Raw genomic sequence first — 14,152 nt, 5'->3', positions numbered from 1 at the left:
AACATGTGGATGAGTTTCCTGCTCATAAGCATCTTCTGCTTCATGAAGCCTACGTCGCATATCCCTCTTAACGCGCCTACCTCCAGAGCTCCCCGCCCGACTACCCTCCGCTGAGTGTTCACTTGACCGGCCACGACCCCGTCCTCTCCCACGGCCCCTCCTGCCGCGACCTCGACCTCGACCACGAGCAAACTCCTCCTCATCTTCGTCCTCGGAGACCTCCTCCTCGACAGACTCATCAGCAGCAGCCGCGGACGCAGTATGCTTCATCCATTTGCCAACCTTACCACCAGAGGTTGGCCAAGGTGCCCGCGCTGCCGCCCCCTGCTGTGAAGCTTCCTTCGGCTCGTCAGACTCATCAGAGACTTCGTAAATGGATCGCAGGGTTTCCTCCTGCCGCTGCGGACTTGGCTCCTCCAAGACAGCCCCCTGGCTACGCGTTCGCCGGCCCTCAGCACGCATGGCTGCCATCCTCGGCCACTTCTGAATCAGCAAGGTCCAATTACGCAAGGGACTCGTCCAGATATGGTGACAGAGCCCGTCAATGCGACCGGGCGGTAGAGAATTCCCCCTTCTCGGCCCTATACCACCACACCCCTGCAACCCAACCGCACCTCTCAACCGGACTGATGGCTCCCTACCCTGGTCGAATGCAACTGCAATCGGCCACCCTCGACAAACTGGCAAAATCCCCTCGCAAGCCTGCAGTAATAAAGGAGCCCAGCACGACGATCTCCCGGTTCGTTTGATCATTAATAGCCAGCTCAAGGTAGAGTTACACGTCGCAACCCACCACCCTTGATGTGATAGCCCGCACAGCGGAATGATGCCACCATCGTCCCTCCTCTGGACACGCCCGGACTGCAGCCTGGGGATTGGAAATTCGTTAGATAGCTGCATTAAACCAGGCTGCCAACTGGGAATGTTAGTAGGACCAGACCGCCGCCAAATGATTACAGGTACTATCACGCATATTCGCCACCACAGCATAAGATCATTGCCCGATAACCCCCTCAGCCCCCCATAGATCCAACGCACCCTCCTCATGATACCAGGTCTAGTCCCAAGTTTCACTTCCGCGCGCCTCATCATAATCGTGCCGAATGATATTGGCCAACGCAGCCCATTGTGGGTCAGCCTGAAATCCTCCCCAGCCTCCATCCAAAACCCGATTGGGTGCTCCTGTTGCCCAATTTGCTAAATGATCGGCCACTTGATTGCCACGCCGTAGGACATGACAGAAGATAACATAGTCAAGCTGTCTCAACTGCACTTCTATATCTTGGACAATAGCCGCTATCCGCCAACTTTTAGTGACCTGTTCCCATGTTTTACCATTCTGCAACTTCCGAAGCATCTCGATAACCAGTTGGGAATCACCCTCAATAACGAGGTTGCGATATCCATTCCTGAAGGCGATTCGGATGCCATGGAAGACACTCCAAAGCTCTGCCTCATTATTAGACATCTCGCCGCCCCATTCAGCATAGATCCAACGCGGGCGCCCTTGTCCATCACGAAAAATTCCACCCCAACCAGCCTCTCCAGGATTACCCTTTGAGGCACCATCAAAGGATAATTTAATCTGGTTTGCACCTGGGAAGCGAAAGAAATTTGGACTCGTCGCAATATATCGCTGACTCCTGACCAAGTTGGGATACAGCATCGAAGAGTCAATATTCAACTTAATTAAAATGCTCTGCTCTGCCCCCGCCACTTTCCAATCGTCCTCCCCCCAAGATTCAGATAGAACTGTTTCTTTAAGTGAACGACAAACTCCCTCCCATACTGTGGCCTCACAGCAACTACGAGCCTTGAAAATTCGGCGGTTACGTTCTTTCCAAAGCTCCCAAATGACAAAACCCAATGATAAACTCCACAGTCTCCTGACAATTTTGCTATGAAACTGCCCCACTCCCCATTGAAGGATGGTACCGCGAAGATTATGAGGATCTCTGCGCGAAGAGCCGAAGAGGGCACGAATTTCCTCCCAGAGACACTGACTATACCTACACTGATTGAGCAAATGTTCTTGGGTCTCAAATGCCTCATTACATAACGAGCAGCAGGATGGTCCAATCATACCCCGTTTTTGTAGGTTATCCCAAGTCAAAATCCTACCTTTACACACAAGCCAGGCAAAAGTGGTAACTTTAGGCCACCATTTAGCATCCCATATCTGGTTCCAAATCAGGGGGTCTGCAATTCGATCGTTCTGTGTGAGCCAGAAATACGCTTCTTTAACTGTAAACATGCCTTTCATGGCCTTTCCCCAACGTAGGATATCATGACCAGTACGTACCTTAATTTTCCGCAACTCTAGTTCCCTGGTGAACCGTTGATGCAGCTCCGGAGCAATGCCCCTCTGCCAATCAGTAGGACACTTCCAGACTCTCCAGACTGCATTCTCGTCTACCGGTCGCCAAAAATCCTTGACATAATATAGTCCTGCCCTCTGTGCCCCAGCTTGAAGGTCATGGAAGAGTGGATGTATCCCCAACTTATCATGTTGCTGCCAACCGTCCGTCCAGAACCGAGCTATATCACCTTCTCTAATTTCCCAAAACGCATAGTCCCTCACCAGATCCTTGTTAGCTCGTGCGAGTTCCCAGATGTGCGACCCTGCTGGCGTGACCTGCACCCGAAGACGACCATCGACTGATCGTGGCATATTATATTTGTGAGTCCATATTTGCTTCCAAAGATCCAAACCCCCCTGCACCCATCGCCACCACAACTTGGCACCGAAAACCTTATTAATAAGCTCTGGATCCCGAATACCCAGGCCTCCCTCATTTTTCCTCTGAATGACATGCTGCCACGACACCAAGGCCCATTTTCGTTGCTGCTGTGGACCACCCCAAAGAAATTTACCAAAGATTTCACGTAATTTACAGCAAACTCCCTTAGGAGCAGGAAGAATGGACAGGGAGTAGATAGGAATGGAAAGTAAAACAGATTTGAGAAGGACAATCCTACTAGCTAGATTCAACACGCGGAACGACCAGTTTTGCAATCTTTTGCGAATCCTATCCACTAAAGGCTGCCAATGCTTGATACGCTTCGAATTCATATCTAAAGAAATGCCCAAGTACCGGGTGGGTAATTCACCCTGTCGGAACCCTAGTACACGAGTTAGATGAGTCTTAACTGCTTCAGGGGAATTAAAAATAAAAGTACAGGATTTTTCTGTATTAACCACCATACCTGAAGCATTCATAAAGTCTTCCAAGATATGTTTAAACCGCCTTACCTCTCTGAGTGAAGCTTCCCCAAACAACATGAGATCATCGACAAACTGCTGGTGTGTAATAGGCAAGTGCTCACCCCATAAACAAATGCCTTTAATTTTCCTGGTCCTGACCTCCTGTTTAAGTCTTCGGCTGAGTCCTTCCATTGCCAAGATAAATAGAAACGGAGAGATCGGGTCCCCCTGTCTTATACCCCGAGTGGCTTTAAACATATCGGAAGGGATCCCATTTATCAATATGGAAAAATTCGGTGTGGAGACAAGACTAAGAATCCAGTCTATCCATCGACGATCAAAGCCAAAAGCTGCAAGAACCGCTCTTAAATACTCCCAGTTCAAACGATCATATGCTTTAGATAAATCCAATTTCATCAGCATCCCCTTTTTCTTCTGCTGTTTTAACGAATGGATCACTTCTTGGGAGACCACAATACCATCCAAAATTTGACGACCTTCCACAAACCCTGTTTGCTCAGGCGCTATCAAGGTAGGTAAGAGAGGCTTCAATCGCTTTGCCATCACTGTTGATATAATCTTATAGAGGACATTGCATAGGGCAATAGGCCTGAAACCCTTTGGTTCATCAGCCGCCGTGCCCTTTGGTATCAAAGTGAAGAAGGTTGAGTTAATACCTGGCCATACTTGCTGACGAAGTCTGGATTCCTCCACCGCTGCCAGGATATCATGACCTATAAATTTCCAAGATGCTTGGAAGAATTCAATTGTATAACCATCCGGACCAGGAGCCTTATTTTTAGGCATCGCCATCACGACTTCTTCAACCTCTTCCATGGTGACTGCTCGCATTAATGCCTTGTTTTGTTCATCAGTAACTAGTCGAGGTATATCCCCACATAAATTTCGAATAGCCTCCCTTCTATCAGATTGGGTTTCAGTGAGCACCTCTTTAAAATAATCCACTAAGGTTTTCTCAATGTCCTTCTGGTCCACCACTCTATCACCCGCTTCATTCTTAATAGAGAAAATCCGATTCCGCTGGCGATGTTGAACCATGGCCTGATGAAAAAATTTTGTATTTCTCTCACCATCTCTTAGCCATCGTACTCTAGATTTCTGGCGCCATAAAATCTCCTCCTGTTTACGTCGTTCCTCTAATTGACTGATTAGACTTCCCTCCTCTCTACTGGTAGCCTCATCTCTGCCATATAAAATTATTTTTTGCTGTAGGGTCTCCAGTTTACCTTCCAGCTGTTGCTTAGCTTCCAAAATATTGCCAAAGTCTTTTCGATTCCAATCTTTGATTCGCTGTTTAAGCTCCCTAAGCTTAAGCTGAACTGTATGCATCCGCCCTTTTCCGTGACAAGTGCACTGGCTCCACCAGGCCTCCATCTTCTGTACAAATTGAGGATCCCGTAACCAAAAGGATTCGAAGCGAAAAGGCTTCAGTCCTTTTGTTCTCTTAATATCTATCTCCAATCGAATTGGCCAATGATCTGAGCCAATGGTAGGAAGAATTGTAGCCTCGACGAAAACATCTCGATTAAGTATGTGCTCTGATACCAAGAAACGATCCAAGCGAGAGGCGATTTGACTCTGTCCTCCCCGCCGATTGTTCCACGTATGTTCGCCATTTGTGGTAGGTATATCGACTAAGCGTAGGTCATTGATCATATCATTAAACTCCTCCATAAGTGCATCCTCTCTTCTTACACCACCTCGCTTCTCCCCTAGATGCCGAATGAGATTGAAATCCCCCCCAATTATCCATGGGATGTGTGGAAGGAGATGCCGCATAGTATGAAGATGCCGTAAAAAAGCTTGCTTATCACGATGATTATGAGGCCCATATACCCCTGTGAACAAAATTCGGTCGCCCATCCCAACTAGACGAAACCTCCCGGAAAGAATTCTAGGACAGGAATACCAATGCTCAAAAATTACCTCCTCCGGATTCCACATAATCGCCAATCCCCCTGCTGTGGCTACAGCATCGAGCGCCATAACCTCATACCCAATTTGCATTTTCTGTACAATAGCTTCCAACTGCTGACTTTCCATTTTTGTTTCCTGGATAACCAGGATACTTGGTTTTTCTTTTTTGACCCGTTCCTTCAAATACCGCTGCTTCCCATGACTGTTAAGTCCTCGGATATTCCAGCTTAAAACTATCATTTAAAACTTACGGGAATTAGGGAGGAATACCTCTGTGAGCGGGATCACCTTGCCAGAGTTTACCAAATTCTCACCCACTACCTGTATAGAGTCATTCAGCGAACGTCGCCCTTTTTTCCGACCAAGCTTCCCCTGACTATCCCCTTCCGGAGCTTCATTTGGCTGGCGTGATTCTGAGCTGCCAGCCGTCTTTTCCTTATATCGCTGAAAAGTTTCTTTGAACAATTGTTTCTCATGCTCGGGAATAAACCTTTCATCCAGTTTTTTCCATTCAATAAGTAATTTTTTGAGGATGAGTTCTTCGTCAATACCCACTGCTGTCAATGCTTCCGGCATCTTGGGAACTGAAGCATTACTGTGATCATCGCTACCTGCAGCCTCCCCTTCAGGTCCTCGAGTAGGGCTTCTACTAATATCTAATAATGTTAACCTGGAGATCCATTACAATTATCAAGGAAGAACAAACCCAATATTATTCTTTAGGTAATGTTGTGAAAAACATGTTAACCTGGAGATCCATTTCAATTATCAAGGAAAAACAAACCCAATATTATTCTTTATATAATGTTGTGAAAAAATGATCTTAAACTTTATAATGCAATTATCCCTCTATATACCGTCCAAAAATTACTTTCTATGAATCCTCGTGAGAAATAATGGAAAAATGACAAACAACCCTAATTATCTTGTAAGATAATGTCGCACTAATAATACTATATGGGAACATTCTATATAATATGGTAAGAAAAATGACTTCACATTTATTCTATAATTACTTTAAAAAACAAACCATATACTATTTTATATATTGTTATGAGAAAAAAATATATATAATTGAAAAGACAAACATCTCTTATTGTCCTCTCACAAATGTCACACTAATAATCTTATATGGAAATTTTATATGTAATATTGCGAGAAAAATAATTGAAAAGACAAACATCTGCTATTGTCCTCTCACAAATGTCACACTAATAATCTTATATGGAAATTTTATATGTAATATTGTGAGTAAAATAATCTTAAACTTTGTAATTATCCAAAAGAAAAACAAACTGAATATTATTTTTCATATAATATTGTGAAACAAATATAATGAAAAAAGGTAATCTTTAGTTTGTTATTTTTATTTTTTGTCTTTTAAGAAAGTGTCACATTAATAATCTTATATGATAATGGATACAATACTAAAAATGTTATACTAATAATTTTATATAACGGTCAATGCAATGTTAAAGGAGAAGCATCTATTGAAAGGAAAAGTTAGATACTTCACAATGATTGTGCATGGTAGTTGGGGCATGGTCGGAAAATGCCTCCACGATACACAAATATATAGAAGCGCTAAGGATTCAAAAATAAATTACTCATAAATAAATCCAATAATCAAAAGTTACTATTACTTGAAGTGTCTCTGTCAACTCAGATATATGTAATTATAAATAAATTTAAAAATTTTCTCTCAAATAAAAATATAAAAAAATTTAAAATAAATATAAATATATGTATATATATTATTTTAAATAATAAATAATATTTTTATTTTTACTATATTATTTCAAAATATTTTTATTACTTTTACTATAATATTTTTAAATTGTATTATATAATTAACTTTGTTATAATAAGTTCAAATCCTTTAAACTTTGTTATTAAATTCAAGTACACTTTAGAAAATAATAAAGAACCATATATAAAAGATTCACAGCACAGTTGATATTTCTCATCTGTATTTATAAATTTTAAAATATTCTGTTATATATATATATATGAGAGAATATTCTGTTATATATATATATATGAGAGAAATATCAACCCAAGTCGAGTCATCTTACTTTATTGGAATGAACCTGTGCTGTGAATCTTGGAAAGGCTGTAGTAGCCACGGAACAGTGTAGATTGACAAAATTGTGAAGAAAATCCAAGATGACAGTGCTCACCGCACATTGCAATAAGTTATCAGATAGCTGGATTACCAAAAACGCCTAAAGATGCCGTTGCTAGATCGTGCTTGACCAGTCGATATCATGAGTGTGACATGAAGCAAATAGTCAAATCTCTGGGGAAGCATTGACTTGTGATTATGTGCAGGCCCATGGATGGAAATTTACCCTGTTTTATGCGCAGAAATACTGGGCTCGCCGGGGAAAGACACATTGTACGTGTACAGCGTCAAATCAATGTCTCCATATTCCTGTGGTTTAACAGGCCATCAGCACTTAAAAACAAACCAAAAAACCAAAAAGGTTAGCCGCCTGACGTTAATTCTGATGTCAATCACCTCTTTTACCTTTTGTGGGGCTACGATTCATTGCAGCCAGACGAACAAACACAAAGTATGGCATTGCCGCATTCAAGTGCGTTCCACGTGAATCTCTTAACGTAGTCGAGGGAAAAATATATATGTAGAGAGAGTCAAAAAGAGTTTTGATTAAAACAAAATAAAGTTAGATTTTAGGTAAACTTGACGTATGGTATTGAAAGAGCGGAAAGCTCGACGCTCCATAAAATAGTCAATGAATGATATATACTAGGCCTGGATGCCTAAATATGTTTGGAATTAGGGGAAAATAATTCAGGAAATTTTATAATTTTTGGGTAGTAGTATTTAATTATGTTTGTATGGTAGGAAATAGATTTAGTACTATCAAAAGAAATTGGGGCACCCAAAATTTTGAAGTTTGACAATAATTTGGATTTACAAAAAAAATTTAGCGATTTTACCAAAATATTTCTAAAATTTTTATAATTTTAAAAACAAAAAACAATTTGTTCAAACTACTACAAATGTAATTGTATAGCCTAATCTAATAATCTTCAAATTTACCTAAAAAATTTAAAAATTAAAATATTTATGCAGAAAATAAATACACCATCATTAAACCACAATGACTTAAGAGCACCATCAGTGTCCATGGAACAAAAATAAATGTGCCATCATATTACCAGCAAGAAAATATTTCTTAGAAAATAAATGTCCCATCATTACCTCACATTGAGGTAAAAGTACCATCAATGTCCATGCAAGAAAAGTAAATGTGCCATCATTAGCCTACATTGAGGTAAAAGTACCATCAACGCAAGAAAAGTAAATGTGCCATCCTTAGCCTACAGTGACTTAATTTGCATGCCAAGTAGATCCCCAATTAAGTTGATGCCCAGATCCCCTCACTCTCAGTCGAGTGGCATAATCAACAACTGCTTTGTCCTCCTCCGTCCCCATCCTTCTCACCGAAGCTGTGAGGAAACCCTAGATGCGCCTGCTGTCTTCATCCTCAACTTGCTCGCATCTTCTATTGAACCCTCTGGTTCAACCTTGGACGCCACCCACGCAGTCATTCACTAGTAGTTACTAACCTGCTCACGATTTGGTCATGCCTATAGCAAAAGGAAAACCTAAGCTTTCTCGGAAGCTACTGCCATCTCAGGAGTGCATTAAGAGAAAAAAAAAAGGCTTTCCAAATTTCAGATAAATTTGATATGTCTGCAAACTTAGCTTTTCGATCTCGAGACCCCGCTGTTAGGGAAGAAACTTGCACTGCAAATGTTTGCCTGACATTTTCTATGGCTGCTCCACATTGAGAAACTCGGATCCAAAAGAGCTGTACGTTCCTCCATGCCCGTCTTTTAGAGAAACCTAGCTCGCAAAAGGAGGTGGTCAGATTCCTTCAGGCCCGTCAACCTAACGAAACCCGATTGAGTTCCCGAACGACGAAATATGCTGCGATTCGTGAGGTTCATACATTCTTTAGCTGCTAACAATGATCTATATGGATATAATAAAATAAAATATTGTTTATTGTTTTTTCCAAGAAAAGTTTTGGATATTGGCTATGTCTTGGGAAGAAAATAGTTTCTCTATTCCAGAGTGCAATATTCTTACTCTATTCATAACCAGAATTCTGCTCAACCACCTAAGCTAGTTAAATTTAATTAATTTTAGACATTGGATATAGTTTGGGAAAAAATAATTAGTCTGTTCCAGAGTGCATCATAATTATTTTATGTATAACCAGAATTCGGCTAAACAGCCTAAGCTAAATTCAACTGACAGGAGTATAAAATAATACCAATCTATATAAAAATTAAAATATACTTTTGATTACAGCAAAAATCAAAGAATAGAGCCAAATGCCACCAACCACAATGACAAGTCTGAAAACAATATCTTATTACCATAAAAGCATGTGCAGTATAGAAAACTATAGGACATTCCAATTTCCCCTTGATAGTTGAGTTAGTCTTCCACTTGGATATAGTACTGAGAATGTTCTTCTCAGATGACATATTGCATACAGATAAGATATTATAATCTACTGAGGAAAGAAGGGCAGCTCGCTCAAATCTAATAAACTCTCGAAAGATGTGGAATGAAAATGCTTGGAGTGAGGGAATTCCTGGTCTTCAAAAAAGGAAGGGTAAGAAGAATATATTTCATAATTGTTGGTATAGTAGCACAACTGGTCATGTAGATGATTTTCTATTCCAAAGCTATGGGTTCTTACAATGCTGTTTGGTTGAAGGCCATCGGTCACCTCGAAACTATCGTTCTTATCATTACCAATACAATCCTCCAAGAGTAATTGACACCATGATTTGGAGGCATCTATTTCCATGACATGATCATTTGCTGCTTTCAAGCCTTCTTCTTCTGGATTAATGGCTTCAAGGTTATTCTGTATGAGATCATAATTATCATTATTATAATTTTCGACATCTGAAGTTACTGTTCCACAATGTCCGACGACCCTTTTCTTCAAGGGTGTAGTGTGAGAGATACAATTATCTTTACCTTTGGCGTGCTCTTCTTTATAATCAGAGTAAGAAGGCATACCCCACCTTTTTAAGGGCTTCTGAATCTTTGGCTTGAGTTCACCCATTTCAATCTTCTTTCTCAAATGACTATTCCAGTAGTTCTTTATTTCATTGTCTGTTCTACCTGGAAGTCGTCCTGCTATCAACGACCATCTGCACATTACCATGATATTAATAGCCCTGTGTCTACTATCTATATATATGTTCTACTTAAGATTTCTAAGACCATGAAATCCATATTCTAATTTTAGATTGCATGTATGAAATGAAAAACAAATTAGTCTAGGCTACTCAAAGATTAATATGGATATTTTTATGGTGATTGCAGATTTTGCAAACATGATAAATATGAACTAAATTAACTGTCTGGATATGAAGGAAACTAAATTAGCTGTCTGGATATGAAGGAAACTAACCGTTTAACTTCACTCATTCTGTCATATTTCTCAAAAATTCCTAAATATACAACAAAATTATTCCGATTAAAATATGATAAATGTTCCATAAAGCTAACTGTGAATTCACTTACCTATTGCCAAGGAGACGATGTAATCTGATGAGGAGTTCCTCTTCTTCCGGAGAAATATTTCCATGCTTAATATCTGGACGAAGATAGTTAAACCAACGTAATCTGCAACTCTTCCCAGATCGTTTTAGACCTGAGAAAAAGCATTCCAGCAACATCCGCCATTTTTGTAGAAATTAATAAAGCAATATGCAGGGTATGAGAAAGAAGGAGTACTGTAGGTGGGTGTTATTCATAGAAATAGGGAATAATGCTGGTGGGTGCTCACCTGCTTTCTTGTGAAGAGATGTCCATCGACCAACTCCATGAGTTTTGATATGTTCACTCAAAATTGTATCCTCCTCAGCAGTCCAAGCTCCACGATTAAGATGCTCATGGCCATTATCTTTTGGACAGTTCCAACAACTAGAAGATCTTCTCATCATTAGTGGCCTGATCGATCCAATAAACCCTCAAGCAGCCACTTATATGTAAAACCTTTGAGTGATCACAAATATTTAATCTTCCTTCCCAGAATGAGAATATATAAAGAGAGGAATTTGCAGGCTCTGAGCGATTTCAATGATAATTTTTCAATCCTTTGGTACGTTACTTTACCCCACGGCATTTGTCCCATTGTTGTGAAAAGCCTTTGAATGTGTGGACGGTGTCTCCACAAGTTTTACGGGAGGAATGTGTACAACTAATGTCCGTATTTTGATTATTTAATGTCATTAAAACTTTTTGTCAATCATTTATATCATTCAGGTTCATATTCCAATTATTTAAAACAAAAACACCGGGTAACAGCAGTAAGGTTACCGCTCTCTCTTTTTATCATTCCAGAACCACTCATTTTGCACCAAAACTTCTATTTTTTTATTTTATTACTTATATTATAAGATAAAAGTATTCAATTTGCATAAAAGCTTCCAAAAAAACGTGTAGATTGTGATGGAGGTACGTTCACTGAATCAGATGTAGATAATCCATCAATCACTGTGCATATAGATATGCCACATTAGTTTGACATGCCCTGCAGTTTAGACTGAACAAAGCTTATGTAACTTTTCTTATTATTAAGAAATAATGCTTCCAGCTTTGCTTTAGTTACTCGGAGGTTTTGAGATTTATATTATTACTCATTATTATATTATTATTATTATTTGCTTTAGTTTTATAGAGATTTTTTATAAGAATTATTAAGTTGATATAATAAAAAAAATTATAATTTTAATTTAATTAAGGAATACATATTTTAAATTTTAAAAAAAAAAATCAAGTTTTTTATATTTTTTAATTAATTTATTTTAATTTAATTAATTAAAGTAAACGTCATAACAATGTGTGTTATATTTTTGGATGTGGTATTGATAAGCCATAGTATTATAATAAAAGTCATTTACAAATTAAAAATTTCCATAATAAAATAGGTGAATCTCTATTATTAAAAATATTGTTTAATTAGTGTATTAATTTTTTATAATTAATAATAATAATAATATAAAATAAAGTTATAATTTAATTAATTATCAAGGCTTTTTTTAAATTTAGGTAACCTTAAGTATATCTTGGGATAAGTATTTAATATTTATCATTGATTGATGCCTATTAACATTTACTGACCTTTTAATTTATATAACTATACTAGTGCTAGTATATGTATATGTCATCATTAAGATTATTTTTTATTATTTTAATAATTATAATAAATTTAATATTTATATATTTTTTCATTGTTTTAATGTTTATAATAACTGTAATATTTATATTTTTACTATATTATTATGTTGATATGTGAAATAGTAATGATATAAAAAAATTGTAATGACTAGGATAATACACTGATTTATGATTTGCTTTTTATTTATTTTACTTGGAATTGATGCTGTTATCTTATATTATTTGAGAAAATAGTTTGTGAGTTAGTAGTGATGGTCCAGAAATTGTCTCGACCTCTCTTTCTAATCTAAATTAAAAATAACTTAAATCCTAAAAACCTCTATATATATTAGAGTAATATTTAAATGTAATCTATGTAGGTACACGTACATACCTTATGAAATAATGTAATATAATGTGAGTTTCAGTCATTGTCTTGGTATCAAAGCTGGGGTGGAGAGACTATAAATGTGTGCAGCACTCGAGAGTGAGTTGATCGGAGCTGCCCCGTTTATTTGACCGGAGATGTAGAGTTTATTTAATAGGAAGTCTATGCGTTGGGTTGTTTTGAGTCAAGTTGATGAATAGTTAAATGATAGTGTGGTCCGATGCGATCTTGGGAGCCCAACATCTCGTGAGTATGACATCAGCGAATTCAGAGTTTCTAGAGGCGCATAAGCTCAGCGTCATTCCTTCTCCAGTTTTGTGCATTTAACGCTAGCAACAAACCTACCCAACAGTCTTTTCTTTTCTCTGTTGTAGATACAGAGTTATGGACAGCCGACTGTATCCCTTGCTGGTTACGCAGTCCGCGACATGCTCCATTGATGGATGGGTTCAGTAGAATGTGGCATGCTTGCAATACAAAAACCCCGAGTTCAGGGTGCTACCTACGTGGATTTGTGTTGCCTGTGCAGACAGTGCCAGTGGAGTTATTTTGTTTAGCTGAAAATTTTGGGAGGTCCTTTTTCTTGAGACCCCTCTGCATATGGACGGATGTGTTGCCATGTGCATTGAAGTCGTGTTGGCCATCGATGCAGCATTCTTGTAACCAAGGAACATGTGGTAAGTCATGACCTTATCTGTACTGTGTTGAGAGATTACGCCTGCAGTGTTGCTTCCTGCCCGTACGAATTAAAGCTTTTGTTGTGTAAGTTGTTTTGTTTGAAAAGAGTTAAGCATTTTTAGTTTTAGAGGGGGTATCTTCAAATTCTTTTTTTAAAAGTCAATTTATCTCTTGAATCTCTCCCTTTTTTTTGAAAGTCATTTTATCTCTCGAATCTCCCTTGTGATCATGGAAATCATGGTCTTAGGAAAATTCAGTGGCTTAAACCTCCCCACATGGAAAGTAAAAGTACAAATACAATTAATGAAGAAAAAATTGTGGTGTTGAGTGAAGGGTTTAGAAGTGGCCCTTATAGATGTTAAATAGTTACTTGAATGTAAAAGTAGAGATGGCAAAGCTAAGTTTATTATCAGACTTGCTCTTTCAGATTCACCGTTACATTTGGTAGATCTCACTAAACCATCTAAGGAAATATGGAAACATTTGATTCAATTATTTGGTGCTAAAGCTGCAAATGCAAAATTTTCCATAAAGTTGCAATTATTTAGACTTAAAATGAATGAGGAGACATCCCTTTCCAGTCATGTAAATAATTTAATGTCTCTTTTAAGACAATTAGTTGAAGTTGGTGCCAAGGTGGAGGACGAAGATGCACAAGCCATCTTATTAAATAGTTTACCTTATAGTAATGTTATCTTCACTTTGAGTCAAATGTCTTCAC

The 14,152-nt window shown here is 38.6% G+C and overlaps 1 protein-coding gene across 1 annotated transcript; it reads right to left on the bottom strand.

The window, feature by feature from the left end:
* Window positions 1-9,539: 9,539 nt before the first annotated feature.
* On the bottom strand, window positions 9,540-11,328 carry LOC149256494 (uncharacterized). The gene is made up of 3 exons (XM_089457438.1): window positions 10,993-11,328; window positions 10,728-10,857; window positions 9,540-10,351 (listed from the first exon to the last, which is right to left on the bottom strand). Exons 1-3 carry the CDS (start codon window positions 11,147-11,149, stop codon window positions 9,697-9,699), a joined length of 942 nt encoding a protein of 313 aa, XP_089313564.1. The 5' UTR covers window positions 11,150-11,328; the 3' UTR covers window positions 9,540-9,696.
* Between the last annotated feature and the right edge of the window lie 2,824 nt (window positions 11,329-14,152).

The sequence above is a fragment of the Pinus tabuliformis genome, chromosome 7 (genome assembly GCF_031772625.1).
Source record: "Pinus tabuliformis cultivar Carrire ecotype Pingquan chromosome 7, CPIR1, whole genome shotgun sequence".
Classification (NCBI taxonomy): Eukaryota; Viridiplantae; Streptophyta; class Pinopsida; order Pinales; family Pinaceae; genus Pinus; species Pinus tabuliformis.
This window is presented reverse-complemented; position numbering and strand designations above follow the sequence as displayed.

Bases quoted from the DNA above. Each gene is read 5' to 3' on its own strand.
- LOC149256494 (XM_089457438.1), bottom strand. From the start codon at position 11,149: ATGATGAGAAGATCTTCTAGTTGTTGGAACTGTCCAAAAGATAATGGC. The intron at 10,858-10,992 runs GTGAGCACCCAC...GCTTTTTCTCAG, and splicing joins ATCTCTTCACAAGAAAGCAG to GTCTAAAACGATCTGGGAAG. The intron at 10,352-10,727 runs GTAAGTGAATTC...GGTAATGTGCAG, and splicing joins CATCGTCTCCTTGGCAATAG to ATGGTCGTTGATAGCAGGAC.